The 27,731-nt window shown below is 48.4% G+C and overlaps 1 protein-coding gene across 3 annotated transcripts in view; it reads right to left on the reverse strand.

Moving 5' to 3' along the window:
- The window catches only part of DISP3 (dispatched RND transporter family member 3), a 72,776-nt gene extending 45,876 nt beyond the window's left edge, over positions 1–26,900 (reverse strand). For all 3 annotated transcript variants that reach the window (XM_081955264.1, XM_081955263.1, XM_081955265.1), the window contains exons 1-4: positions 26,872–26,900; positions 9,714–10,631; positions 5,398–5,617; positions 587–723 (exon numbers count right to left, since the gene is read on the reverse strand). In XM_081955264.1, coding sequence (XP_081811390.1) covers positions 587–723; positions 5,398–5,617; positions 9,714–10,629 — 1,273 coding nt within the window. In that variant the 5' untranslated portion in view covers positions 10,630–10,631; positions 26,872–26,900. The remainder of the gene's footprint in view (positions 1–586; positions 724–5,397; positions 5,618–9,713; positions 10,632–26,871) is intronic.
- Between the last annotated feature and the right edge of the window lie 831 nt (positions 26,901–27,731).

Here is a 27,731-nt window from a genome sequence, read left to right on the forward strand (position 1 = left end):
CTTTTCTGATCGACAAGCTCAGCTGAACCACCCTCAGTATGGTCTCACTAAGGCCTTATAAAGTGGTTTGATTGGATCCCGGTAATCCGTCGACGTGGAGATAAAAGGAACATGAACTTTCTTCCAGGCCTCGATCCAACCGGGGGCTCACAGCTCCCCGCAAGAGCTCAAAGGGTGAAATTTCACCCTGAGCTAATGAGGTGTAGACCGTCGGCTTTCCTAAACAGCATATCTTCAGAAAAAGCGAAAATAAAACCCGATAACATGTTCTAATTAAAACAAGCTTTTAATATGAAAATAAAAATAGAACAAATCTATCTAATTGTTACATTCTGGCAATAGCAAATTGTCGTCCACCTTCTTGGCAGACGAAGAGAAGATCAAAAGTACAGAAGTCTCTGGAATGTATGATGTATTAAGGAACGTGTTAAGAAGCATGCGCAGTAAATCATTGCTGATAAGGCCTATGACCTGCGCAGTAATATCTCAGCACAGCTAGCAAACAATTAACGCAGTGACATGGAGACCCCCTCCGGTCTCAGGTGTGAGGGGGTCCCGGGAGCAGAGCAGAGGCCGTTCTCCTTACCTGAACACGACGCCAGGAGGTAGACCAGCACTGCAATGCAGGAGCTGCTGATGAAGGCCAGCAACATGTCATTCTTGAAAATCCTCCTCACTTCGTAGTCAAACAGGTCCGTCCCCCCGTACAGGACCTCCACTTTGCTGCAGAAAAAAATACATGGGAGTTTGACTGACCCGACCCATTTAACTGGGTTAAACTGAAATCCAGGTAGTCCCAGACTTACAGCAGTTCGTTTAGTGACCATTCAGAGTGACTCTTTTTCACACTTACGACCGTTGCGGCCTCCCGCATGATTTACATTTCAGGCGCTTGGCAACCGACTCGTATTTATGACAGTCGCAGTGTCCCAGGGTCACGTGATCCCCCCGACCCCCTTTGGCGACCTTCCGACAAGCAAAATCCGTGGGGGGAAGCCAGATTCGCTGAACGACCGTGCTACTTATTTGACAACGGCAGGGTTTCACTTAACAAAGGTGGCAAGAATCAAATGGGACGAAAGTCAATTGACAAATTTCTCACTTGGCGTCATACATTCTGGGCTCAATTGTGGTCGTAAGCCGAAGAGTACTTGTAATTGCTAGGTTGTATAAAAGAGCAGAGACATCACCCTGCCAACAAAAGTGCATCTAGTCAAGGCTGTGGCTTTCCCAACGGCAATGGATGGCTGTGAAGGTTGGACCGTAAGGAAGGTTGAGTGCCAAAGAATGGAGGCCTTTGGACTCTGGTGCTGGAGGAGAAGACTCCTGCATTGAGTCCCTTGGGCTGCAAGGCCATCCAACCGGTCAGTCCTAGAGGAGATCACCCATGACTGCTCCTTAGAGGGCCAGATCCTGAAGAGGAAACTCCAATACTTTGGCCACCTGATGAGAAGGAAGAAGGACTCCCTGGAGAAGAGCCTCATGCTGGGAAAGATGGAGGGCAAAAGAAGAAGGGGACCACAGAGAACGAGGTGGCTAGATGGAGTTTGCTTCATTGGACTCCAGAGGATGGTAGAGGACAGGAAGGCCTGGAGGAACATTGTCCATGGGGTCGTAATGGGTCTAATTCCTACTCTTTTCTATTCCTATCTAGACAGCATCCTAAAAAGCAGAGACATCACCCTGCCAATGAAAGTACGTCTAGTCAAGGCTCTGGTTTTCCCTGTTGCGATGGATGGCTGTGAAAGTTGGACCATAAGGAAGGTTGAGTGCCAAAGAACGGAGGCCTTTGAACTCTGGGGCTGGAGAAGAAGACTCCTGCATTGAGTCCCTTGGGCTGCAAGGCCATCCAACCGGTCAATCCTAGAGGAGATCCATCCTGACTGCTCTTTAAAAGGCGAGATCCTGAAGAGGAAACTCAAATCCTTTGGCCATCTCATGAGGAGGAGGAAGGACTCCCTGGAGAAGAACCTAACGCTGGGAACGATGGAGGGGAAAAGAAGAAGGGGACGACAGAGAAGGAGGTGGCTGGATGAAGTCACCGAAGCAGTCAGTGTGAGCTTAAATGGACTCCAGAGGATGGTAGAGGACAGGAAGGCCTAGAGGAGTGTGGTCCATGGGGTTGCGATGGGTGGGATACAACTACGCAACTAACAACAACAACATAATAGGCTGAATGTTCAGTAGCCAACCAAGTAGCTAGATTTGCATCTCCCCCCTAAAAATACTCCAAACCAGCTGGACAGGCTAAACATGACAGGGGTGGGTGGGTTTTTACAATCTGGAGGGCCCTGAATTTGCGGGGGAAGCTGTGATTTGTGTAATCAATGAAGCCCGGGGGTTTGAAACCATGGAGGGCTAAATAGAGAACAACACGCTAAGCCACAGATCACAGCTCCCAAACCCCGGGAGTCACATCGTTCCCGAAAAAGCAAAGAATATGGCACAGCACACGGTGCAAGGGAGCATATTCCCCCACCCCCACGCCATCCGCCACGCAAGCCCTCGGCTGCCGCTCTCCAGGGAAAGCTAAACTCTGATTATTTGAAAGGAGAAAAGAAAAGGGGGATAATCCTTTGGTATCTTTAAGAAGTCAGCAGCCTGTGTCCAAAGCTGCATGAAATAGCCCTGCTCCTTAGGAGGGGGAAGAAGGAGTGTCTGAGAAAGTTAATTAAATGAGGGAAGCAATTAAGCCATCGCAGCAGGGGAGATGGGCTAGGGAGGGAGGGGGGGTTTCTGCGCGACTCCTGGAGGTCTCTCTCTCTCCCCTCCTTCTCTGCTTCCATAGCTCCTTTGAGCCAAGATCATCAAGCAGAGCAACAGAGAGCCAGAGAGAGAGAGTGACAGAGAGACAGAGAGAGAGAAAGAGAGATAGAAAGAGACAGAGAGAGAGACAGACAGAGAGACAGAGATGGAGAGACAGAGAGACACAGAGAGAGAGAGAGAGACAGGGAGACAGAGAGAGAGAAGAGAGAGACAGAAAGAGACAGAGAGACAGAGAGAGAGAGAGAGACAGAGAGAGAAGATAGAAAGAGACAGAGAGACGGAGACAGAGAGAGACACACAGAGAGAGCGACAGAGAGAGACAGAGAGAGAGAAGAGAGAGAAAGAGAGACAGACAGAGAGACAGAGACGGAGAGACAGAGAGAGACAGAGAGAGAGAGACAGACAGGGAGACAGAGAGAGAGAAGAGAGAGACAGAAAGACGGAGAGACAGAGAGAGACACAGAGAGAGAGACAGACAGGGAGACAGAGAGAGAGAAAAGAGAGACAGAGAGACAGAGAGAGACAGAGAGAGAGAGAGACAGAGAGAAGACAGAGACAGAGAGACAGAGAGAGACAGAGAAAGACACACAGAGAGTGACAGAGAGAGAGACACAGAGAGACACAGAGAGAAGATAGAAAGAGACAGACAGAGAAAGACACAGAGAGAGAGAGAGAGAAAGACACAGAGAGAAGATAGAACGAGACAGAGAGACAGACAGACAGAGAGAGACAGAGAGAGAGACACAGAGAGAGAGAGACAGGGAGACAGAGAGAGAAGATAGAAAGAGACAGAGAGACAGGGAGACAGAGAGAGAGAGAGACACACAGAGAGAGCAACAGAGAGAGAGGGAGACAGAGAGAGAGAAGAGAGATAGAGACAGAGACAGACCGAGAGACGGAGAGACAGAAAGAGACAGAGAGAGACAGAGAAAGACACACAGAGAGAGAGAGAGAGAGAGAGAGAGAGAGAGAGACAGAGAGAGAAGATAGAAAGAGACAGAGAGACAAAGACACAGAGAGAGAGCAACAGAGAGAGACACAGAGAGACACAGAGAAGATAGAAAGAGACAGAGAGAGAGAGAGAGCGACAGAGAGAGAGAGACAGGGAGACAGAGAGAGAAGATAGAAAGAGACAGAGAGACAGAGAGAGAGCGACAGAGAGAGAGAGAGACAGGGAGACAGAGAGAGAAGATAGAAAGAGACAGAGACAGGGAGACAGAGAGCGACAGAGAGAGAGGGAGACAGAGAGAGAGAAGAGAGATAAAAAGAGACAGAGAGAGAGACAGACAGAGAGACAGAGACGGAGAGAGACAGAGAGAGAGAGAGAGAGACAGGGAGACAGAGAGAGACAGAGAGAGACACACAGAGAGAGCGACAGAGAGAGGGAGACAGAGAGAGAAGAGAGAGACAGAAAGAGACAGAGAGACAGAGAGACAGAGAGAGAGAGAAAGACACACAGAGAGCGACAGAGAGAGAGACACAGAGAGAAGATAGAAAGAGACAGAGAGACAGAGAGAGAGCGACAGAGAGAGAGAGAGAGAGACAGGGAGACAGAGAGAGAAGATAGAAAGAGACAGAGAGACAGAGAGAGAGCGACAGAGAGAGAGAGAGACAGGGAGACAGAGAGAGAAGATAGAAAGAGACAGAGACAGGGAGACAGAGAGAGACACACAGAGAGAGCGACAGAGAGAGAGGGAGACAGAGAGAGAAGAGAGATAGAAAGAGACAGAGAGAGAGACAGACAGAGAGACAGAGACGGAGAGAGACACACACACAGAGAGAGAGAGACAGGGAGACAGAGAGAGACAGAGAGACAGAGAAAGACACAGAGAGAGAGCGACAGAGAGAGAGAGAGAAGAGAGAGACAGAGACAGAGACAGATATTTGAAATATATCAGCCCAGGGGTCCCCAACCCCATGCCATGGTCCATTACCGGGCTGCTGCGGCCTGTTTGAAACCAGGCCACGGGAGATACGGGGCAAACGTGGATGCGTGGAGTGGAGGACGTGCGCACCCGTCGCCTGCACAAATGAAGCTGTGCACGCACGCCCTCCACTCACACGCCCCCCTGCCCAAGCTGGAATGGTTGGGGGCCGCTGCATCAGACACGTAACTCTGAATGCTCGTTTAGTCTTTGCATTCACGGGGGCTGCCCTGCCCCGACATGACTCAAACAACTGGCTGGGTTCACACCTGATCACTGAACCCCCGAGACCCCATCAGAGCTGAATCTTGTGTGATCCATCCCTGGGGAAAGCTTGAGCATCCCCGTTTTATTTTTCAGCCCGAGCAGAACAAAGCGCCCTCAAGCAGGCAGGCTCCTTTTGAGCTGCGGCTACAGAGCGGAGGCCTTGCATGCAGAAAGCTCGCTCTGCAAGGTTTCCTAGCCCGGCCGTCGTGACTGTTTTAAGTTGACTCGTAGATTTATTCTGACCGGCCTCTCCTGGAGCCACCAACCTCAGCTCCCATTGGCCGGAACTCCACCTTGCCTTTGTCCCTGAGAGGCTAACTTTCTACAGGAGGAGAGCCACGAATGTTTCATCCATCCTTGCGTAGTGGAAGGATTCCCGTCAACCCTTCGGACTGGAAACTCAGGCGGGGACGGAGCAGGGCAGAGCCTCCGTGCTCACCTGGTCGACTCCTCGGCCAGCAAGGCCACGTAGGTGACCACAAAGTTTTGAAACTTCCGGCACTGTTCTTCCCAGCGGTCATCCATGGAATAGTAGCTGGGCAGGGGAGCGCCAAAGAGCACCTCGCTCCGCAGGAGGGAGCTCTTCTTGTTCTCGGCCGAGAGACCCTCGTCCACGTACCAGTAGAATTCCGGGTGGGTCATGGCCAGCTCGAGAGACCCTGCGGGGAAACAAGAGAGTGACAGAACCACAGAGATGGAAGGGACCTTGGAGGTCTTCTAGTCCAACCCCCTGCTCTGTACCATTTCAGGCAAATGAATAGCCAACATCATCTTAAAAACTTCCATTATTGGATCACACTTCTGGAGGCAGGTTACAACCAGAGGTTTAATGCTACCGGTTCAGACCCCTTCACCGAAACCGGTAGTAAGAAATTGCTACCGGTTCTGGCGAACTAGTATTTCCGACGATCAGCTATGACACACGATTTATATTACCGTATTTTTCAGACTATAAGACGCACCGTTTTGCCTCTCAAAAGGGGATGAAAATGTCTGTGCGTCTTATAGACCAAATATTGCCGAAGCCCCTTCCCCCCACCGGCCATTTTTGGCCTCCACACGCCCCCTTTTCAGCCCATTTTGGAGGCTTTTTTTCGGCCTGTTTTCGATGCTTTTTTCAGCCTGTTTTCGAGGCTTTTCTTAGTCCATTTTCAAAGCTTTTGGGGGTCATTTTTGAGGCTTTTCGTGACCCGTTTTTGAGACTTTTTTTGGCCCATTCTTTAGGCATTTTCAGCCCATTTTCCCAAAACAATGGGCCGGAAAAAGCCTTGAAAATGGGCCAGAAAAAGCCTCAAAAATGGGCCAAGATAAGCCAAAAAAATGGGCCGGAAAAAGCCTTGAAAATGGGCCAAGAAAACCCTCGAAAATGGGTCAAGAAAAGGCTTGAAAAATGGCTGGAAAAGCCTGAAAAATGTGTCAAGAAAAGCCTCAAAAGTGGGCTGAATAAGCCTTGAAAATGAGCCAAGAACAGCCCTGAAAACAGGCTGAAAAAAGCCTCGAAAATGGCCCAAGAAAAGTCTCGAAAATGGGTCAAGAAAAGGCTTGAAAATAGGCTGAAAAAAGCCTGAAAAATGGGCCAAGATAAGCCTCAAAAATGGGCTGAAAAAAGCCTCAAAAATGGGCCAAGAAAAGTCTCAAAAATGGGTCAGGAAAAGGCTTGAAAACAGGCTGAAAAAAGCCTCAAAAATGGGCCGAAAAAAAGCCTGAAAAATGGGCCGAAAAAAAAGCCTGAAAAATGGGCCAAGATAAGCCTAAAAAATGGGCCGAAAAAGCCTTGAAAATGGGCCAAGAAAAGCCTGAAAAATGGGTCAAGAAAAGGCTCGAAAACAGGCTGAAAAAAGCCTGAAAAATGGGCCAAGATAAGCCTCGAAAATGGGCCGAAAAAAGCCTCAAAAATGGGCCAAGAAAAGTCTCAAAAATGGGTCAAGAAAAGGCTTGAAAACAAGCTGAAAAAAGCCTGAAAAATAGGCTGAAAAAAGCCTGAAAAATAGGCTGAAAAAAGCCTGAAAAATAGGCTGAAAAAAGCCTGAAAAATAGGCTGAAAAAAGCCTGAAAAATAGGCTGAAAAAAGCCTGAAAAATGGGCCAAGAAAAGCCTCAAAAATGGGCCAAGAAAAGTCTCAAAAATGGGCCAAGATAAGCCTCGAAAATGGGCCGAAAAAAGCCTCAAAAATGGGTCAAGAAAAGTCTCGAAAATGGGTCAAGAAAAGGCTTGAAAACAGGCTGAAAAAAGCCTGAAAAATAGGCTGAAAAAAGCCTGAAAAATAGGCTGAAAAAAGCCTGAAAAATAGGCTGAAAAAAGCCTGAAAAATAGGCTGAAAAAAGCCTGAAAAATAGGCTGAAAAAGCCTGAAAAATAGGCTGAAAAAAGCCTGAAAAATAGGCTGAAAAAAGCCTGAAAAATAGGCTGAAAAAAGCCTGAAAAATAGGCTGAAAAAAGCCTGAAAAATAGGCTGAAAAAAGCCTGAAAAATAGGCTGAAAAAAGCCTGAAAAATAGGATGAAAAAAGCCTGAAAAATAGGCTGAAAAAAGCCTGAAAAATAGGCTGAAAAAAGCCTGAAAAATAGGCTGAAAAAAGCCTGAAAAATGGGCCAAGATAAGCCTCAAAAATGGGCCAAGAAAAGTCTCAAAAATGGGCCAAGAATAAGCCTCGAAAATGGGCCGAAAAAAGCCTCAAAAATGGGCCAAGTAAAGTCTCGAAAATGGGTCAAGAAAAGGCTTGAAAACTGACTGAAAAAAGCCTGAAAAATGGGCCAACAAAAGCCTCAAAAATGGGCTGAAAAAAGCCTGAAAAATGGGCCAACAAAAGCCTCAATAGTTGGCTGAATAAGCCTTGAAAATGGGCCAGGAAAAGCCTCAAATATGAGTCCAAAAAGTCTCAAAAACGGGCTGAGAAAAAGCCTCAAAAACATGCCAGCCCTTTCTCCCCCCCCCCCAAATGGGCCAAACACGGGGCCAAAAAGCCTCGAAAATGGGTAGAAAAAAGGCTAGTAAAAGGCAGAAAAAAGCCCCCCCAAAGAGCTGAAAATGAGCTGCGCAGACGGCAACCCCTCCCCTTTTTCCCCCTCTTCTAAATTTAGGTGTGTCTTCTCGTCAGGTGCGTCTTATAATCTGAAAAATATGGTAGCTAGAATCGTCCGATTTCCTGCTTTCTAGCTAATCTAGTGGCATAGCGGATTCCCACCCACCCACCCAATCGCTGTTCTAGTTACCTTCGCAGGCGCGCTCAATAGCAGGCTCCGTTCACCCACCTGGATGTCATCCATGTCGCGTTTTTGATGCTCTGCGCATGTGCAGAAGGTTTTGCCCGTGCGCGGAAGTGGCACGTGCGAACAAATCAGGCATGCTCACCTTTGTGAACCGGTAGCCCAGGTAAGTTGATTTTACTCTTAGTCCCAACTGGCAGGAAATTTCTCCTTTGCAGACTGGAGAGGAACTTTCTCCTTTGCCCTGCTTTGCTATTTATTTGAGCATCCTCCAGGCTACGGTAGGATTCCCAGCGTGCTCCACAGAGCATGAAAACACGGCGCTTGGAGAGAAGCAGTGGTGGAGTTCCTTGCTTTCTCCTTCCCTCCTCCTACGCCTCCCCTCTTTTATTGACTCTGGCTAGTTTGGCCCCAGGGGAGCGATTATTTTAAGCAGACTGTGGGGTAGGCAGGAGCTCCGGAGAGTCTACTAAAGTAGCCCTGGTGGCGCAGTGGTTAGAATGGAGTATTGCAGGCTGACTCTGCCTGCTGCCAGGATGTTCGATCCTGGCTGGCTCAAGGTTGTGATTCAGCCTTCCATCCATCTCAGGTTATAAAATGAGGACCCAGATTGTTGGGGGCAAGAGGCTGACTCTGTAAACCGCTTAGAGAGGGCTGTAAAAGCACTGTGAAGCGGTATATAAGTCTTAGGTACTATTCCTTCCTTCCTTCCTTTCTTCCCCTTCCTTCCTTCCTTCCCCTTCCTTCCTTCCTTCCTTTCTTCCCCTTCCTTCCTTCCTTCCTTCCTTCCCCTTCCTTCCTTCCTTCCTTCCTTCCTTCCCCTTCCTTCCTTCCCCTTCCTTCCTTCCTTTCTTCCCCTTCCTTCCTTCCTTTCTTCCCCTTCCTTCCTTCCTTCCCCTTCCTTCCTTCCCCTTCCTTCCTTCCTTTCTTCCCCTTCCTTCCTTGCTTCCTTCCTTCCCCTTCCTTCCTTTCTTCCCCTTCCTTCCTTCCTTCCCCTTCCTTCCTTCCTCTTCCTTCCTTTCTTCCCCTTCCTTCCTTCCTTCCCCTTCCTTCCTTCCTTCCTTCCTGTGGTGGGATTCAAATTTTTTTACTACAGGTTCTGTGGGCATGGCTTGGTGGGCATGGTAGGGGGAAGGATACTGCAAAATCTCCATTCAGCTGGGACTCAGGAGGCAGAGAACAGATGGGGGAAGGACCAGTCAGAGGTGGTGTTTACCAGTTCTCCAAACTATTCAGAAATTTCCCCTACCGGTTCTCCAGAACTGGTCAGAACCTGCTGAATACCACATCTGCTTCCTTCCTTCCTGTTAGAGTGGGGTATTGCAGGCTGACTCTGCCCATAGCCAGGAGTTCGATCCTGACCGGCTCAAGGTTGACTCAGCCTTCCATCCATCCAAGGTCAGTAAAATGAGGACCCAGATTATTGGGGGCAACAGATTTGACATTGTAAACCATTCAGGCAGCACTATAAAGTGGTATATAAGTCTAAGCGCTATTACTACCCCTTGTCCTAGCTTGGACCAGTCCCTCCGCCGAACCCTCAAGGCTCACCTTGGATGTCGGCGAGCTCTTGTCCGAGGCCGTCGTAGTATATTTTCCCACCCCTCTCTGTGGGGAAGAAATAGGTCATGAGGGAGCTTGGAGGGGAACAGTAGGAGTAAGACCCCAAAGGGAGATCTTTGAGGACCTCGTGAGGCTTCCAGCAAAACTCCTGGAAGTGAGGATGGTCCATAATTTTGTGCTCCACCTCGTGGATCGTCAACAGCCGCTCGGAGGTGAAGATGTTCTTCTCGGCATCTCCCCGAGCGAGGAAGATGAGTTCGATGCGCCAGTGGGCGTGAGTCTGGGTGTTGGCGCTCACGGTGGCGCTCGGGTACTCCCACCGAGGGAGGGGACTTCGGGACTGGTGGGAGGTGTGGTTGGCTGGGCCGGCCTGATTCCTCCCCGTGTCCCTTCGCTGCCTCCGGGAGAGGCTTGGGCCCCCCGGGCGCGAGGCGTTGCGCTGGAGGTGCTGCAGTTTCTCGAAAATCAGCCTCCGCAAAGTCTCCGAGCTGAAGTCGGCCAGGTCTCGGCGGCTGCGTCCCCACAGGCCGAACTGGGATTTGAGGGCCAGGGTGAGGGCGTCGAAGTGCTGCGAGGACTCGTGGTTGCGGATCTCAAAGGCGTTGTACGAGATGTCGATGTCCAGAGCGGGGTAGTGGAGGAACATGGTCAGGGCCAAGCCGGCAGGAATGGCACACCCCAAGAAGAGAATGAGGCTGGCAGAGTAAGGGTTGGTGAAGACCCAGCCCACCACGGTCCAAAAATCCAAGGATGGGAGCGTCACGACAGTGGCCTGGCGCCTGGGGTTCCACTGGCATTTCCCGCAGAGGCGGGACCCTCTGGTTTTCATGCCGGGGTCACAAGCCCCCTCCTCGTCTTCATTGCCGCACACATCTTGCAATAAAGCATCGTCCTCCGTGTCCATTCCTAGAAAGAGAAGAGGGGAATCAAGAGGTCCGAATAGAACTGGAGGCAAAGGGTTGAACCGCTAATTTAACACAAAGGACCGTTAAGGAACGGATCGCACTTCCTGACACCAGCCAGGAAAGAAACTGAGGGGTCCTTGGTGCTCTCTGAGTTTGGTAGCTTTCTTGCAGGCCTTTCAGCAGACAAACTAGGTAACACCATCAGTGCTAGTACTAAACAGAAGGAAGGAAGGAAGGAAGGAAGGAAGGAAGGAAGGAAGGAAGGAAGGAAGGAGGGGAGGGGAAGGGGAGGGAGGGGAAGGAGGGAGGAAGGAAGGAAGGAAGGGGAGGGAAGGGAAGGGGAGGGTGGAAGGAAGGAAGGAAGGGGAAGGAAGGAAGGGGAAGGAAGGAAGGGGAGGGGAGGGAGGAAAGGAAGGAAGGAAGGGGAGGGAGGAAGGAAGGGGAAGGAAGGAAGGGGAAGAAAGGAAGGAAGGAAGGGGAAGGAAGGGGAGGGAGGAAAGGAAGGTAGGAAGGAAGGAAGGGGAGGGGAGGGAGGAAGGAAGGGGAAGGAAGGAAGGAGAAGAAAGGAAGGAAGGGGAAGGAAGGAAGGAAGGAAGGGGAAGGAAGGAACAAAGGGGAAGGAAGGAAGAGGAAGGAAGAGGAAGGAAAAGGAAGGAAGGGGAAGGAAGGGGAGGGAGGAAAGGAAGGGGAAGGAAGGAAGGGGAAGAAAGGAAGGAAGGAAGGGGAAGGAAGGGGAGGGAGGAAGGAAGGGGAAGGAAGGAAGGGGAAGAAAGGAAGGAAGGAAGGAAGGGGAGGGAAGGGGAGGGGGGGAAGGAAGGAAGGGGAAGGAAGGAAGGAAGGGGAAGAAAGGAAGGAAGGAAGGAAGGGGAGGGAAGGGGAGGGGGGGAAGGAAGGAAGGAAGGGGAAGGAAGGAAGAGGAAGGAAGAGGAAGGAATGAAGGAAGGAAAAAAGGAAAGAAGGAAGGGGAGGGAAGGGGAGGGGGGGAAGGAAGGAAGGAAGGAAGGGGAAGGAAGGAAGGAGAAGGAAGGAAGGAACAAAGGGGAAGGAAGGAAGAGGAAGGAAGAGGAAGGAATGAAGGAAGGAAAAAAGGAAAGAAGGAAGGGGAGGGAAGGGGAGGGGAAGGAAGGAAGGAGAAGGAAGGAAGGAAGGAAGGAAGGAAGGGGAAGGAAGGAAGAGGAAGGAAAAGGAAGGAAGGAAGGAAGGAAAAAGGAAGGAAGGAAAAAAGGAAGGGAGGGAGGGACCAAGGAGACGTCTTCGGACAGCGCTGGCTTTTCAGCTTTGAGACAGAGATGAGCCCTGCCCCCTAGAGTCGGGAACGACCAGCACATATGGGCGAGGGGAACCTTTGCCTATTAAAAATTCCAGCTGGGTTTTTAATGTGAGACGGGGAAACAGCTCCTTGCATTTCATCGGCCCGCCTCCTCTTCCACAGACTGCGTACAGGTTTTATATTTATATCTCCTACCGTGAGCCAAACTCAATCCATCAAAGATTCTGCCTCCGAAAATCACCTCATTAAGACCCTTTTTTTCTGAGAAAAAAAAATTATCAATCGAAAGAGAAGGGAGACAAGAAAGAGCGGACGTGCCAAAAGCGACAAGTTGTGTATAAATATCACCCTTTCTCACAATCCTCCAACGTTGCTTCTTTATTAAGAGGTTTCAGATCTTTCCTGGCAAAACTCCCAGGATTAAAACGAGGATTTACGTCTGCGAGTTGATCTCTTGCTGTTTTCTAAGAAGCCAAAACAGCGTCCAGGAGGAGGGGATTGTTCCACAAACGGAACAAACAGTGTATTTTTCAGCCTTTCCACGGTGGGGAATCTCTCGTTTGGCCTGCGGCGTTCCGAAGTTTGCGCTTGCCGGCTTCTCATTTAGCGCCGGGCTCCCGGGATCAAAAATTAACAGACCCCAAAGTTGGTAGCAGCCAAAAACAACAACCAATCAAATCTTCTTTTGCATATTTTGGGTATTGGCTAGTCTAAGGGAAAGGACGGCTGGGGATGTTATGATAGCAGCGTTCCAACATCTGAAGGGCTGCGACAAAGAAGAAGGGGTCAACTTATATAATAATAATAATAATAATAATAATAATAATAATAATAATAATAATAATAATAATAATAATAATAATAATAATAATAAATTTAATTTGTTAGCCGCTCCCTCTCCACAAGGGATTCGGGGCGGTGTACAACAAAAGCACATATATATATATATACATATACACATACATATACACGCATACACATACATGGAGGAGGTAACAATCATTAAGTACATACAATAATAGTAATAAAATTAGCAATTAAAATACCCCAATTTAAAAATTACGAGTTTAAAAAGACTGTCAGGAGGAATGGATGGAACTACGGTTGAGCCAGGCCAGATAATTGAAAAAGGTGGGTCTTGAGCTTTACACGGAAGGAGCGGAGATCGGAGGTAATCCTGATGTCAAGGGGGAGGTCATTCCACAGGGCTGGGCCCATCACAGAGAAGGCCCTACTCCTGGGTGTCGCCCCCCCAACACTGTTTAGTGGACGGCACCCGGAGAAGTCCCTCTCTGTGCGAGCGGATTGGTCGTTGGGATGTATGGGGCAGGATGCGATCCCGCAGGTAGCTAGGTCCTGTGCCATGGAGCGCTTTGAAGATCGTAATCAAAACCTTGAAACGCACCCGATAGACCACAGGAAGCCAGTGCAGCTCGCGCAGGAGAGGTGTTACATGGGAGTATCTCCAAAGTACCAGAAGGCAAGAAACAATGGATGGAAATTAATCAAGGAAGAATCAACCCATCTCCTGCTTGAGCAGGAGGTTGGACTAGAAGGCCTCCAAGGTCCCCTTTTGGGTCTATTCTCAGTCCATCCTAGAACGAAGGAGAAATTTCCTGACAGCGAGAACAATTAATCAGTGGAACAACTTGCCTCCAGAAGTTGTGGGTGCTTCATTCCTGGAGGCTTTTAAGAAGAGACTGGACGGCGACTGGTCTGAAATGGTATAGAGCAGTGATGGCGAACCTATGGCACGCGTGCCGCATGGGGCACGCGGAGCCATTTGTCAGGGCACGCGAGGAGGCTTCATGAGCTTGCCTGAAGCTTCCGGAGTGCAAAAAAACGGCCATACGGGCAAACCGTGACTTCCATTTTGCTTGGAGGGTCGTTTTGAGCGCTCCGAAGGCTTCAGGGAAGCCTCTTGAAGGTCCCTGAAGCCTTCGGAGCACTTAAAACGACCCTCTGAGCAAACCGGTTTGCTCGGAGGGTCGTTGTGACTGCTTCGGAGGCTTCAGGGAAGCCTCCTGAAGGTCCCTGAAGCCTCCGGTGGGCTTCCGGGGGGGCGGGGGAGGCTGTTTTCGCCCTCCCCAGGCTCCTATAAAGCCTCTGGAGCCTGGGGAGGGCGAAAAAAGCATGCACAAATGGAGGGTCGCGCTTGTAGTGCACGCATGCGCACTGGGGGGTCACGCATTGCATTATGGGCGCAGCACGCCTGCACACGACCCCCCTGCGCTCCCCCCACTTATGGCACGTGAGCCAAAAAAGGTTCGCCATCGCTGGTATAGTGTCTCTTGCTTGAGCAGGCGGTTGGACTCCAATGTCCACTTTCAGATTGAGTGATACCTCAAGGAAGAGTACATTTCATCATTAAAGTGGGACCTCTTCTCCTGGCCCTAATTCCACCAGGTATGACCAACCCATGTCTTCAGCCACCCTTCCCATAGCCTCACAGCTAACGGCCAGGGATGATGGGAATTGATGTCTGATTCTTTCCGGAAGACCACAGGAATGATGGTTTTTTGTTCGTCTTCTCAGAAATAAACTTCCCTCCATTCCACAGGAGGCACGCATGCCCACGAAAAGAGAGAGAGAGAGAGAGAGAGGGAGGGAGGGAGGGAGGGAGGGAGAGAGAGAGAGAGAGAGAGAGAGAGAGAGAGAGAGAAATTACAGCTGAACTATTTTAAATCTTAACCATTCAAGACGGCGTGAAGCCCTAGCATGAACTCTTGAAATCAAGATCCCTGGGCTTAACTATAGCTACACACAGTACATGTATGTGTGTGTGTGTGTGTGTGTGTGTGTGCCTTAGGTGCCTCCAACATGAAAGAATAGCAGAGTTGGAAGGGACCTTGGAGATCTTCTAGTCCAGTGGTCGCCAACTGGAGGTCCGTGAGAAAATTTTGGTGATCTGCAGAAAAATGATTTGCATTTTGCAATTTTTTACATTGCACCAAATCAGGGGTCCTCAAACGACGGCCCCCGGGACGGATACGTGCAATGAAGGCTTGTGTGGCTGCAGAGAGTCTCCCCCTTTGGGGTCTTTTTGTGCGGGTCGGAAGGGGGCAGAAATTCCGACTCGGGGTCTGCTTCAGCCTCCTGGTGGGGGGCTTTGGGCGAAGGCTGGAGGGAAGAGCCGCTGGTGGAGAAGAGCTGGAGGGCCTCGTTCCAGTGGGGCTGCATCCTGGCCTGGAACTGGCTGACCATCTCAGCCCGCTGAGCCTCCAGGAACCGGTACCTGGCCTTGCACTCCCACAAGTCTTCTCTCTGCTTGAAAAGCCTATGCTCCTAGTCCTCAGTGAGGTGCTTTTGCTGAGCCTCCTTCTCGGTCAGATCCAATTTGAACTGAGCTGTTTTGCCAACTCTTTTCTCCTGGGGGCTGCTTAGCTCCAGCAACTGCTTTTCGTTGGGACCCTAAGGAGCCTGGGAGGGCAGGAGAGGAATGGCTGGGTGGGGAGGGGCAAGTAGAGGCCGGCGAGGCGCCTCTCAACGTAAGTGACATTGAGTTGGCCACACCCACCCAGTCACATGACCACCTAGCCACGCCCGCCCACCCAGCCATTAGGCAGATCATATTAGTAGTCCACGGGACTTAAAATTATGAATTTAGTGGTCTCTGTGGGGACCCCTAGCTACATACCATTTCTGGCAAGCAGCTATCCAGTCTCTTCTTAAAAGCCTCCAGTGATGGGGCATTTGTTCTCCGCTTGAAATTCAGTTAGTATTTGGTCATTTTTACCTTCTTTCTTTTGGGAAAACATTTACTGGAAACATGTCGAGAGAGAGAAAGGGACAGAAAAAAAAATCATTTCAGGATAGCTGCCTTCATTGGAAAGAGGAAACTGCTCATGTTTGCGTCACCCGTCGTAAATTGGCGGCAAATGCTGGGAAGGTTTCATCAAGCATGCCTGATCGACTGTAAAGCCGTAAATATGGTTCTCCAGGGTTTCCCCAAATACTATTGATAAGAACGAGGCAAAAGAAAAATTAGCTTTCTTCCTGCGTTCCGCAGATTGAAAGATTTCCTTGCTCTCATCGCTCTCGGGGTAAAAAACACAGTTTATAACAGTCTCCCTTCCAGAAACAAAGAAAGAATGAAAACTGATCTCCTGCCTTCTTCATGCAATCCCCAATCTTGTCACTGAATTCACTTCAGTTTCCAGGGATGCATAAGAACTTGGTGCAAAGCACACGAAAGTAGTACCAAATATAATCGATGTCAACCCTTTTCTAAATTATAAAGTCAGCTGCATGTCGGGCCTTTTTCTTGGGCAAAATCAGCCTGGAGATTTCGCCGCCAAGAGCTCCACACCTCCCAGCAAGGTCCTTTCCATCTCAAATCTCACTTCCACTCTTCCACGCTGGCAACCTTTCTCCGTAGCATCTGCAGGCGAGCCAGCTGGCCTGTTCCCCTCCCGGGCTCTCAAATGGAAGGTTTGCTGGAGAGAGCCTTGAATGGGTTCCTCCAAAATAATAGAGGAGGAGGAGGAGGAGGAGGAGGAGGAGGAGGAGGAAGAGGAAGAGTCAGAAGAAGAAGAAGACGACAGAGGAGGAGGAGGAGGAAGAAGAAAAAGAAGAAGACAGAGGAGGAGGAGGAAGAAGAAGAAGAAGAAGACAGAGGAGGAGGAGGAGGAGGAGGAGGAGGAGGAGGAGGAGGAGGAGGAGGAGGAGGAGGAGGAGATGATACTTGGTTGATATCTAGGACACTGGCAGCAACCTGTATTAGCACAAGTCAATGTTATTTGTGACACATTTTTAAATGTTCAATTGACTGAGTTTCATGTTTAATGAATAAAGTATATAATAATAATCGTACATTTTAAGAAGGTCCTTGGTTGATACCTAGGATGCTGGCAGCAACCCGTATCAACCATTAGCACCAGTCAATGGCATTTGCGACACATCTTTAATTGTTCAGTTGGCTGAGTTTCATGCTTAATGAATAAAAGAAACATTAACAACAACCACCATCAAGAAAAAAACGGAAGATTTAATACTGGTTGCTCAAGAACAAGCACTACAAACTAAGGCCATGAAAGCAAAGATACAAAAATCCACTGACAATCCAAACTGCCGACTTTGCAACAACAAAGTTGAAACTGTTTCACACTTAATATGTGAGTGCAGCAAAATCACTGCAGCAAACTGACTACAAAGCTAGACATGATCAAGTTGCTAAATTAATCCACTGATCACTAAGTAAAAAATACACCCTACCGGTATCCGAAAAACCATGGGAACATAAAAGTGGAAAAAGTTATCGAAAATGAGAAGGTAAAGATCTTGTGGGACTTTCGAATACAAACGGATCGTCATTTATCAGATATCACGGTTGTAGAGGGACGAAGTGTACAGTTTATTGATATTGCTGTACCAGGAGACGGGAGAGTCGAAGAAAAAGAGCTAGAAAAAATAATGAAATATCGCGATCTGGCCATCGAAACTACACAACTATGGATGAAGCATGTAACAGTGATACCCATTGTCATCGGGGCACTTGGTACCATGTCCAAGAATTTTATAAGATACATCAAGAAATTGCAGCTTCCTGCAATAACACCAGTGGAACTGCAAAAAACTGCTACTCGGAACATCTTATATTTTAAGAAGGTCCTTGGTTGATGCCTAGGACGCTGGTAGCAAACCGTATCAACCATTAGCACCAGTCAGTGGTATTTGTGACACATCTTTAAATGTTCAGTTGACCAAATTTCATGTTTAATGAATAAAAGAGATAATGATGATGATGGAGCAAGAGGAGAAGAGGAAGAAGAAGAGGAAGAAGATGATATTTGGTTAATACCTAGGAAGCTGGCAGCAACCCATATCAACCATCAATGCCAGTCAATGGTATTTGCGACACATCTTTAAATGTTTAGTTGACTGAGTTTCATGTTTAATGAATAAAAGAGATAATAATGATGATGGAGCAGGAGGAGAAGGAGAAGAAGAGGAAGAAGAGGAGGAAGATGATACTCGGTTAATAGCTAGGAAGCTGACAGCAACCCATATCAAGCATCAGTGCCAGCCAATGGTATTTGTGACACATGTTTAGTTGACTGAGTTTCATGTTTAATGAATAAAAGAGATAATAATATGTATTGCAACCTACCCACCCCAAACAAACTCATTCTGCATTCAGTCCGATTGTGGGGCCAGGAGGCATTTAATTGAGTGAGCTTGTCCTGGTTATGAAATACGCCAAGCTTTCTAAAGCCCACTCATTCCAGGGGGAAACCGATCTTGTTCCCATGGTAGGATTTACAACCCCTGGTTATTTATTGTCCTGGCTGGAGAATCACCACAGAGACAAGGTGATTGGGGCTTCCAAGGACACACACACACGGACACACACACACACACTTCGGTTCATCAGCTATCCAAAAACTTGAGGGAGGGAAGGGGAAGCAATCTGAAGCCAAGCCATTTGTCCAGAAAGCAGATTGCTGGAGAAGACAATTTGCTTAACTTTGAAGAATTCAGAAGATAAAGCAGCTGCAGGCCTTGGAAATGGAATACACACACACACACACCCCTCACACACACACACACACCCCAGGCGAATGATGCCTGCCTGTCTTGGGTGCTGAACCCTCGTTCCACACTTTCAGCAAAAAAAAACCTATGCAGATTGCGTGGTGAACATCACTCTGATCCAAGCAACCTCTGACGCTCGAATCACTACACCGTACCTCCTCTGGTCACCGCAATATTTAAATGTTGAGACTCTAGAAAGAGTGCAGAGATGAGCAACCAAGAGGATGAGGGGACTGGTGACTAAAACATATAAAGAGCGGTTGCAGGAACTGGGTATGTCTAGTTTAATAGAAAGAAGGACTAGGGGAGACATGATAGCAGTCTTCCAATATCTCAGGGGTTGCCACAAAGAAGAGGGAGTCAAACTATCCTCCAAAGCACCTGAAGATAGAACAAGAAGCAATGGGTGGAAACTAATCAAGGAGAGAAGCAAACTGGAACTAAGGAGAAACTTCCTGACAGTTAGAACAATCAACCACTGGAACCAAAGTTGCCTTCAGAAGTTATGGCTGCTCCATCATTGGAAGCTTCTAAGAAGACATTGGATAGCCATTTGTCTGGAACTGCCTAGGGCAGGGATGGCTAATCTTTTTGTCCTTGTGTGCTGAAAACATGTGCAAGTGCGCGACAGCATGTCCACACCCATAATGCAATGCGCATGGGACACACATCCCATGAGCGCCCTGCCCCACTGTGCTTGCACACGCGTCTCCCGCCGGAAATCAGCTGGCTGGCGGGAGGAACGCACACATGCGTGGTGGAGCTAAACTGGCCAACGGCTCGCATGCCCACAGAGGGCAAAGCATGCCATCTGTGGCACGCGTGCCGTAGGTTCACCATCACGGGTATAGGGTCTCTTGCTTGAACAGGGGGTTGGACTAGAAGACCTCCAAGGTCCCTTCCAACTCTTTTATTCTGTCTTTGCATGCATTCTCCTTGTGAAGCAAGGGACTGCCCACCCTAAAGTCACCTTTCTCCTTGCAGAAATGGCTTGGTCATTACAGCATTGGAAAGATAATTTTTGTGGTTGGCCCGGGCGTCATAATTTCAGGACAAAAACCAGGAACTCATTTGAAAAGAAGGTTTCCTCTTTTAGAGAAACTCCAGAGGGGCAACTATCACTCCGATGTCCTGCCAGAGAGTCTGATTTTAAAAACACTGTCCCCCAGATTTTAGCAGAGATACCCCACATGTAAAAGCCAACCTCCTGGGTACTTATAAATTCTAGAAATAAATTTTTGTCTAGATTTATTATAATATAAATATAAATGATCCTAGACAAAAGCACGTTTAAACAAATATAGTTGAATGAGAATGATGGTACATTGATGGTATAAAGATTTTTGATTTAAAATGTACAATTCAATATGAATGAAATATAAAGAATGATTGTAGTAACGCACGAAATTTATTAGTAACCAATCGACATGCTTTCTGGAAGATGCAATGAAGAATGTTTTTGTGTGTGTCTTTTGTTTAATTAAAACAATAAAATAAATTTTTTTTTAAAAAAAAAGCCAACCTCTGGTTTTTAGAGACAGCAAAACAACCCCATAATTTTTTTAAAGCCCTATAAGACCCTTCATTGCTTTTTCCTGGCGCCTAAATTGACTAAACAAAAACTCACTAGAAATCCTGTATCCTTGTACAAATGTAGACAGGGTGGAATCCAGGATTCCCAGAAGTTAATAAAATAATGCATAGGATCAGTCGAGGGCTTCCCCTTATTCTTCTCATACCCTATTTCCCAAATGCGTCGGACTACAATTCCCATCTGCCTTCACTTGACGTGGCACACCAGGTGGGGAAGGCTGCATCAAGCGTTAGAAAGTTTTTTTAAAAAAAAAATAACATCGGGGATTGGCGTAACTAGGCAGGGAAGTACAAAAAGGCAGATTTTTTGCTGTAAGAACAGATCATAAAAAAAAAAACCAACAGGATCAGAGAGAAAAAGAGTAAGGTTCTACATTTAGGCAACAAAAAAGGAATGCACAGTACAGTATAGGTGGTACCTTGCTCAGTAATAGTAACTGTGAAAGGGATCTTGGAGTCCTAGTGGACAACCATTTAAATAGGAGCCAGCCGTGTGCAGCAGCTGCCAAAAAAGCCAACCCAGTTCTAGGCTGCATCAACAGAGGGATAGAATCAAGATCACGTGAAGTGTTAATACCACTTTATAATGCCTTGGTAAGGCCACACTTGGAATACGGCATTCAGTTCTGGTCGCCACGATGTAGAAAAGATGTGGAGACTCTAGAAAGAGTGCAGAGAAGAGCAACAAAGAGGATTAGGGGACTGGAGACTAAAACATATGAAGAACGGTTGCAGGAACTGGGTACGTTTAGCCTAAGAGAAAGAAGGACTAGGGGAGACATGATAGCAGTGTTCCAATATCTCAGGGGTTGCCACAAAGAAGAGGGAGTCAGGCTATTCTCCAAGGCACCTGAGGGTAGAACAAGAAGCAATGGGTGGAAACTAATCAAGGAGAGAAGCAACTTAGAACTGAGGAGAAACTTCCTGACAGTGAGAACAATTAATCAGTGGAACAGAAGTTGCCTCCAGAAGTTGTGAATGCCCCAACACTGGAAGTCTTTAAGATGATGTTGGATAGCCATTTGTCTGAAACGGTATAGGGTTTCCTGCCTAGGCAGGGGGTTGGACTAGAAGACCTCCAAGGTCCCTTCCAACTCTACTATTGTATTGTATTGTATTGTAAGAAGGTGAGAGAAATAGAGAGATTAAATGGCAAGGAACATCCAGCAGTTCCCATGGGACAAAAAAACTAAAGGTTTTGTGCCATTAAGAAAAAACAGAAGCAACAGACCGGAACAAGATGGCTGGGGGAAGATGCTTTTATAATCTTTTTCATCGAAGAGGAGAAAGGCGTCAGGCAAAGAGGATTTCCCTTGAGGTGTGGGATGTCTAGCTGCAGGGAGGCAAGGAGACAATATTTGCTCCTCTCGGGTCTGTTCTGACCTGGGATTCCCCAAAAAGCAGGAAGCAGAGTCCTGGTCCAGACAAAACCCCTTTTATTCAACGAATGTGAATTCCTCTCCTTCACATTCAGCAAAGTCCATGCAAACAGTCTTTCAAAGGAATATTTATGACCACAGACCTTCTCTCTCTTGGAAAGCTGCCATGTCAATATTTTCCCAAATGAGGTGCTGTGCAAGGAAAGGCAGGGCACAGAGTCTCGGAGATTCAGGGACAGATCTTCACACTCCCGAAACAAACAAACGAATGAATGAATTGTTTCCTACAAAAGCCCACTCCCCTTTCGCTCCTCTTTTATCTCCTATGGGAGGGGCCATTCACCATCCACCAGTGACCTTACTCCCAAGTCGGCCCTCATTTCTTTCTTTTTTATTAAAGAGTTTTAATAAATTTTACAAATATATCCCCTTCCCCTCCCTTCCCTCCACCCCGATCCCACCCCCCAACCTCCCAGAGCAAAATACAGGGTATAAACATTTAACAATCATACGCTAACATAAGCTAACTAACTTTAACATCTTCCTCCTCTTGTACTTTAACTCTTCTTTTGTTAAGCTAACTTTAGATAAATTATACCAATCCTTGTTCTTTCACTCATAAGCTAATTGGAATTTCTTAGTCCGATATTTAATTTGAATATATTCAATCCATCTTCTCCATTCCAACTTGTATTTCTCATCTGAATGGTCCTTGAGATATCCTGAGATTTTGGCCATCTCTGCTAAGTTTACTACTTTTAATGTCCATTCTTGAATAGTAGGCAACTCTTCCTTCTTCCAGTACAGCGCCACCAGCAATCTTGCTGCCCTTGTTAAATTCAGAATCAAGTTAGTCTCTATAACTGTACAGTCTGTAATTATCCCTAACAAGAACAGCTGGGGAGTGAACTTTATCCTCTTTTTAAGAATATTTTGAATAATCCACCATATTTTTATCCAAAATGCTTTAACTTTTTTGCAAGTCCACCATGTACGGCAATACGTAGCGTCAGCACAGTCACATCTCCAACATTTAGGTTGTAAATTCGGATACATACAAGCTAACTTTTTAGGATCTAAATGCCATCGGCCCTCATTTCTGAGTTGTTCTTTTCTTCTGGCAGCTCTGCGCATGCGCACACTGGGAACAGGCTCCAGCTGTTTCTCTGCCTCACTGCTCTCTTGCTCCGTAGGCACCTGATCACTGCCAGACGGCCTCGGTCCCATCTCTGCCTCCGACGCAGAGCCCTCGTCCGAGCCTTCCCCAGACTCCAGGACTGGCTATTAAGCCTGGTTTCTGTGCATGTGCACACTGGGAACAGGCTCCAGCTGTTCGTCTGCTTCACTGACATCCGACTCTGTCTGGCAGCTCTGCGCATAGGCACACTGGGAACAGGCTCCAGCTGTTCGTCTGCCTCACTGATGTCCGACTCTGAAGCCAGCTGATAACTGTCAGACTGGCCTCCTCTCTGCCTCCGACACAGAGCCCTCATCAGAGTCTTCCCCAGACTCCAGGACTGGCCCATCTTCCTCCCCAACCTCCTCACTGTCCGATTCTGCTGCCAGCTCCGTTGGCCGCTGGTGGGCCACAACGGAGTCAGAAGTCCCACAATCCATCCAGTCGTTCATCTGGGAGGATTTTTTTTTTTTAAAGATAGCAACAAGGCACGGTCCGCGTGGAATGCTCATCACGGGATATTGGCGGCGGCATCCGGCTTAAAAATATTTCTCTGGGATAAAGGCAAGGCGTGTTTGAAATGCGTTCTTCTTCTTTGGAGGCTCGTAAACCTTTGCGCTGGTGCTGCAAAGCAGAAGTGAGTTCCTACTGGTTTGGATTGGTTTGGCTGAACCCGTAGTAACTTGGCGGCTTGGGTCGCTGGAGCGACCCAGGCCTGCCACGCCCTAGAACTGGTTTTCCCGGCGGCACTTACCGTGACACCATCTTGTTTTTTGCTTCTGCGCATGCGCAGAGCGATTTTAGTGGTACTGTGCATGAAGCCCACTCCTGCTCCAAGGAACACACGGTAGCCCCCCCCCTTGATCTGGAGGGGGGGAAGGTGCATTGTCAATCATTTCAATTCTGGAGTCAGGCTTCAGTCGGGTTCGCCTTCCCCTCCAGCCATGCAACACACACACAAACACAGGGCCCTGTTAAATAAGCCCCCCGTCTTTCTCCTCAATAGCCGAATTGACTAAGGCATCGTCTCTTAAGCCTCCTCGGAATTTTCCAGCTGATTAGAATAATAGCTTCATTAGCTGGTTTTAAACTTCTGCAGCGCCAGAGAGTTGGGGAGGCGGAATCGGCCTCCCGTTCCCAAAGAGGAGAAATTATTTCTCGGATGCTCGGAGAAGCAACGACGTAGAAAAACAAGACAGAGAGGACCCCGCTCTGGCCCACCCTCCCCTGGATTTCCCTTCTCTCTAGAAGGCTCTTCGCGGCGGAAAAACACAAGTCACACGGAAGCCTCGCAGATCGCCTCCGCTTGTTCGATCCGAAATCCAAGGAAATGTGAAGCTGTGATTTCAACCGCGGGATTTCCCGTAAGGAGAGGGAGAATCAATTGGTTTTCGGCTCGGTCCTCCTTGGCTGAGGGTGCACACGCTAAGCTAGGGCTGGCCCAAGGGTGCACCTGAATGGCAGTTTGCCAACAAGCCCAGACTGCAAATAGTGGTTTTATCGCAGATAAGCCTCTGAAGCTACAGGGCTGCACAGCTTCCCTACCTGAAAAAAGCAGGGTTTGGGCGCTTGGTCTAAGCTAGTGCCGTTTGCAGAGGCTTTTCCCAGGCTAAAACATCTGGGTGCGGCTCACACAATCTAAGCCCCAGATCCCCTTAAGAGGCTGCTAGTGTGAGGGTGAATGGATGAGTGTTTAGCAAATTTAGCTAATGGAGAGCCCTCGAAAAATCCCATCCGCTCCCAGTGGCCTAATAAAGCTGCGGCTTTAATGGGGATTGCAAAGAGAAGGGCAAACAGCTTCCCGATGAGAGAGAGGCCTGTGGCGGGGGGGGGAGGAGGAAATGTGGAGGAGGAGCAGGAGGAGACAAGAAAGGGGGGAGGAGGAAAGAGGAGGAGAAAGAGGAGACGAGGTGAAGGAGCAGATATGGAGGAGGAGCAGGAGGAGATAAGAAGAAGAAAGCGGTGGAGGAAGAAGAAGGCGAGGAAGACTCAAGGAGGAGGAGGGGAGGAGATGTGGATGAGTAGGGGGATATATGGAGGGGGGAGGAGGAGACGTGGAGGAGCAGGAGGGGATATGGAGGAGCAGGAGACAAAGAGGAGGAGGAAGAAGAGGGGGAGGAAGATTCAAAGAGGAGGGGAGGAGATGTGGATGAGTAGGGGGATATATGGAGGGAGGAGGAGGAGACGTGGAGGAGCAGAAGGGGATATGGCGGAGGAACAGGAGGAGCAAGAAAGAGGAAGGGGAGGGGGAGGAAAGAGGAGGAGGAGATGATGTGAAGGAGCAGGAGGGGATATGGAGGAGGAAAAGGAGGAGACAAGGAGAAGAAAGAGAAGGAGGAAGAAGTGGGACAGGAGGAGGAGGAGAGGGAAAATAGGAGAAGGAGGAAGAGGAGATGCCGTGGAGGAGCAGAAGGAGATATGGAGGAGGAGCAGAAGGAGACAAGGAGAAGAAAGAGGAGGAGTAAGAATAAGAGGGAGAGGAGGAGGAAGAGGAAGTGGGGGAGGGGGAAGAGGAAAGAGGAGAACAGAAAGAGAAACAGAACAGAAAGAGGAGAACAGAAGGAGATATGGAGGAGGAGCAGAAGGAGACAAGGAGAAGAAAGAGGAGGAGTAAGAATAAGAGGGAGAGGAGGAGGAAGAGGAAGTGGGGGAGGGGGAAGAGGAAAGAGGAGAACAGAAAGAGAAACAGAACAGAAAGAGGAGAACAGAAGGAGATATGGAGGAGGAGCAGGAGGAGAAGGAGAAGAAAGAGGAAGAGGAGTAAGAATAAGAGGGAGAGGAGGAGGACGTGGAAGCGGGGTAGGGGGAGGAGGAAAGAGGAGGAGGCGACGTGGAGGAGCAGGAGGGGATATGGAGGAGGAGCAGGAGGAGACAAGGAGAAGAGGAGGAGGAGTAAGAATAAGAGGGAGAGGAGGAGGAGGAAGAGGAAGCGGGGGAGGGGGAAGAGAAAAGAGGAGAACAGAAAGAGGAGAACAGAAGGAGATATGGAGGAGGAGCTGGAGGAGACAAGAAGAAGAAAGAGGAGGGGGAAGAAGAGGGAGAGGAAGGCACAAGGGGGGGGAGGAGATGTGGAGGAGGAGGAGGGGATATGGAGGAGGAGCAGGAGGAGCCAAGGAGAAGAAAGAGGAGGAAGAGGGGGAGGAAGGTGCCGGCATCAGCAGATCTCGCCATCTTTACCAAGCAGTGCAGAAAAAAAGATCAGGTGTCAGGACCCACACAGAGCAGAGCCAAAGAGCCAGGCAGGATCTGAGAAAGAGACCGTCAATGGCACAACCCCCACTTCTCCCCCAAATGGGAATTCATTCGCTTGCATCCCCTCCAAACGACACACAGGACTAAAAAGAAAAAGGGCACCTGTGGCTTCTGAGCTCGGCGGGAGCCTAATCACAGGAAAGAGAAACTTGGAGAGAAAGAGAATTGAGATCTGAAAGTCGAAGCCCAACCAGAAAGAAAGGAAAGAGGGGCGCGAGGCAGGGGAGTCATGCCGCTACGAGATTGGCCAATACCATCTTATGGTAAGTGGCGCCATCTTTGGAATCGCATATCTGGAGAACGAAGATAGCTAAGCTGTATAAATCAAGCCTTACAGGGAGTGGTTGAAAGAGTGTAAAGCCAAAGGTTCCCCTCGTACACATGCGCTAGTCGTTCCTGACTCTAGGGGGTGCTGCTCATCTCCGTTTCAAAACCCAAGAGCCAGCGCTCTCCGAAGACGTGTCCGTGATCATGTGGCCGGCATGACTCAACGCCAAAGGCACACAGAACGCTGTTCCCTTCCCACCAAAGGTGGTTCCTATTTTTCTACTTGTGTTTTTTCGTGCTTTCGAACGGCTACGTTAGCAGAAGCTGGGACAAGTCGCGGGAGCTCCCTCCGTTACGCGGCGCTTGGGATTCGAACCGCCGAACTGCCAGCCTTTTTGATCGACAAGCTCAGCGTCTTAGCCACTGAGCCACGGCGTCAGTGAGAGTGAGGTAGATTTCATGTGGGGTAGAAAATATTTGTATTTTTAAGAGGTTTCTCTTCCGCCAGGGCTTAGCACTGCTGTCCTATCAGATTGTTCCCGATGTACGAAACCATGGCTTATCTAATCATAGCTTGCCTGAATAGACCACAGTTGCCTGGATTTGCTCACTGTGCCAATTCACACAACGGCTTAATCCGGCGATGACCGTGAACTGCGGTTCTGTAACGTTAAGAACTGGCTCTACTTCTTTCCTCCTTTGTCCCTTTCTGGTTTTTTCCTCCATTGCTGATGTGCTTTTCAAACCAAAAAGGTAACAGCAGCCTTACCTTCCTTTGTCCCAAAAGGGGTCTTTTTTTTTTTTTTCAGGAGGCAACTGGACTTCCTTGTTTTTTCTTCTGAAGACGTTTTGCTTCTCATCCAAGAGGCTTCTTCAGCTCTTGACGGGATGGCCAGGAATGGAAGGATTGATATGCAAGATTGATATGCAAGATATGCAAGACAACACAATCCTAGGCTGCATCAACAGAGGGACAGAATCAAGATCACGTGAATTGTTGATGCCACTTTATAAGGCCTTGGTAAGGCCACACTTGGAATACGGCATCCAGTTCTGGTCGCCACGATGTAAAAAAGATGTGGAGACTCTAGAAAGAGTGCAGAGAAGAGCATCAAAGATTATTAGGGGACTGGAGACTAGAACATATGAAGAACGGTTGCAGGAACTGGGTATGTCTAGCTTAAGAGAAAGAAGGACTAGGGGAGACATGATAGCAGTGTTCCAATATCTCAGGGGTTGCCACAAAGAAGAGGGAGTCAAACTATTCTCCAAGGCACCTGAGGGTAGAACAAGAAGCAATGGGTGGAAACTAATCAAGGAGAGAAGCAACTTAGAACTGAGGAGAAATTTCCAGACAGTGAGAACAATTAATCAGTGGAACAGAATTTGCCTCCAGAAGTTGTGAATGCCCCAACACTGGAAGTATTTAAGAAGATGTTGGATAGCCATCTGTCTGAAACGGTATAGGGTTTCCTGCCTAGGCAGGGGGTTGGACTAGAAGACCTCCAAGGTCCCTTCCAACTCTACTATTGTATTGTATTGTATTTACGTCTGCAAGGAATATCAATCCTTCCGTTCCCACCATCCTGTCAGAGCTGAAGAAGCTTCTTGGATGTCTACGGGAATCAT

Source organism: Natrix helvetica (genome assembly GCF_964273705.1).
Source record: "Natrix helvetica genome assembly, chromosome: 5".
Classification (NCBI taxonomy): Eukaryota; Metazoa; Chordata; class Lepidosauria; order Squamata; family Natricidae; genus Natrix; species Natrix helvetica.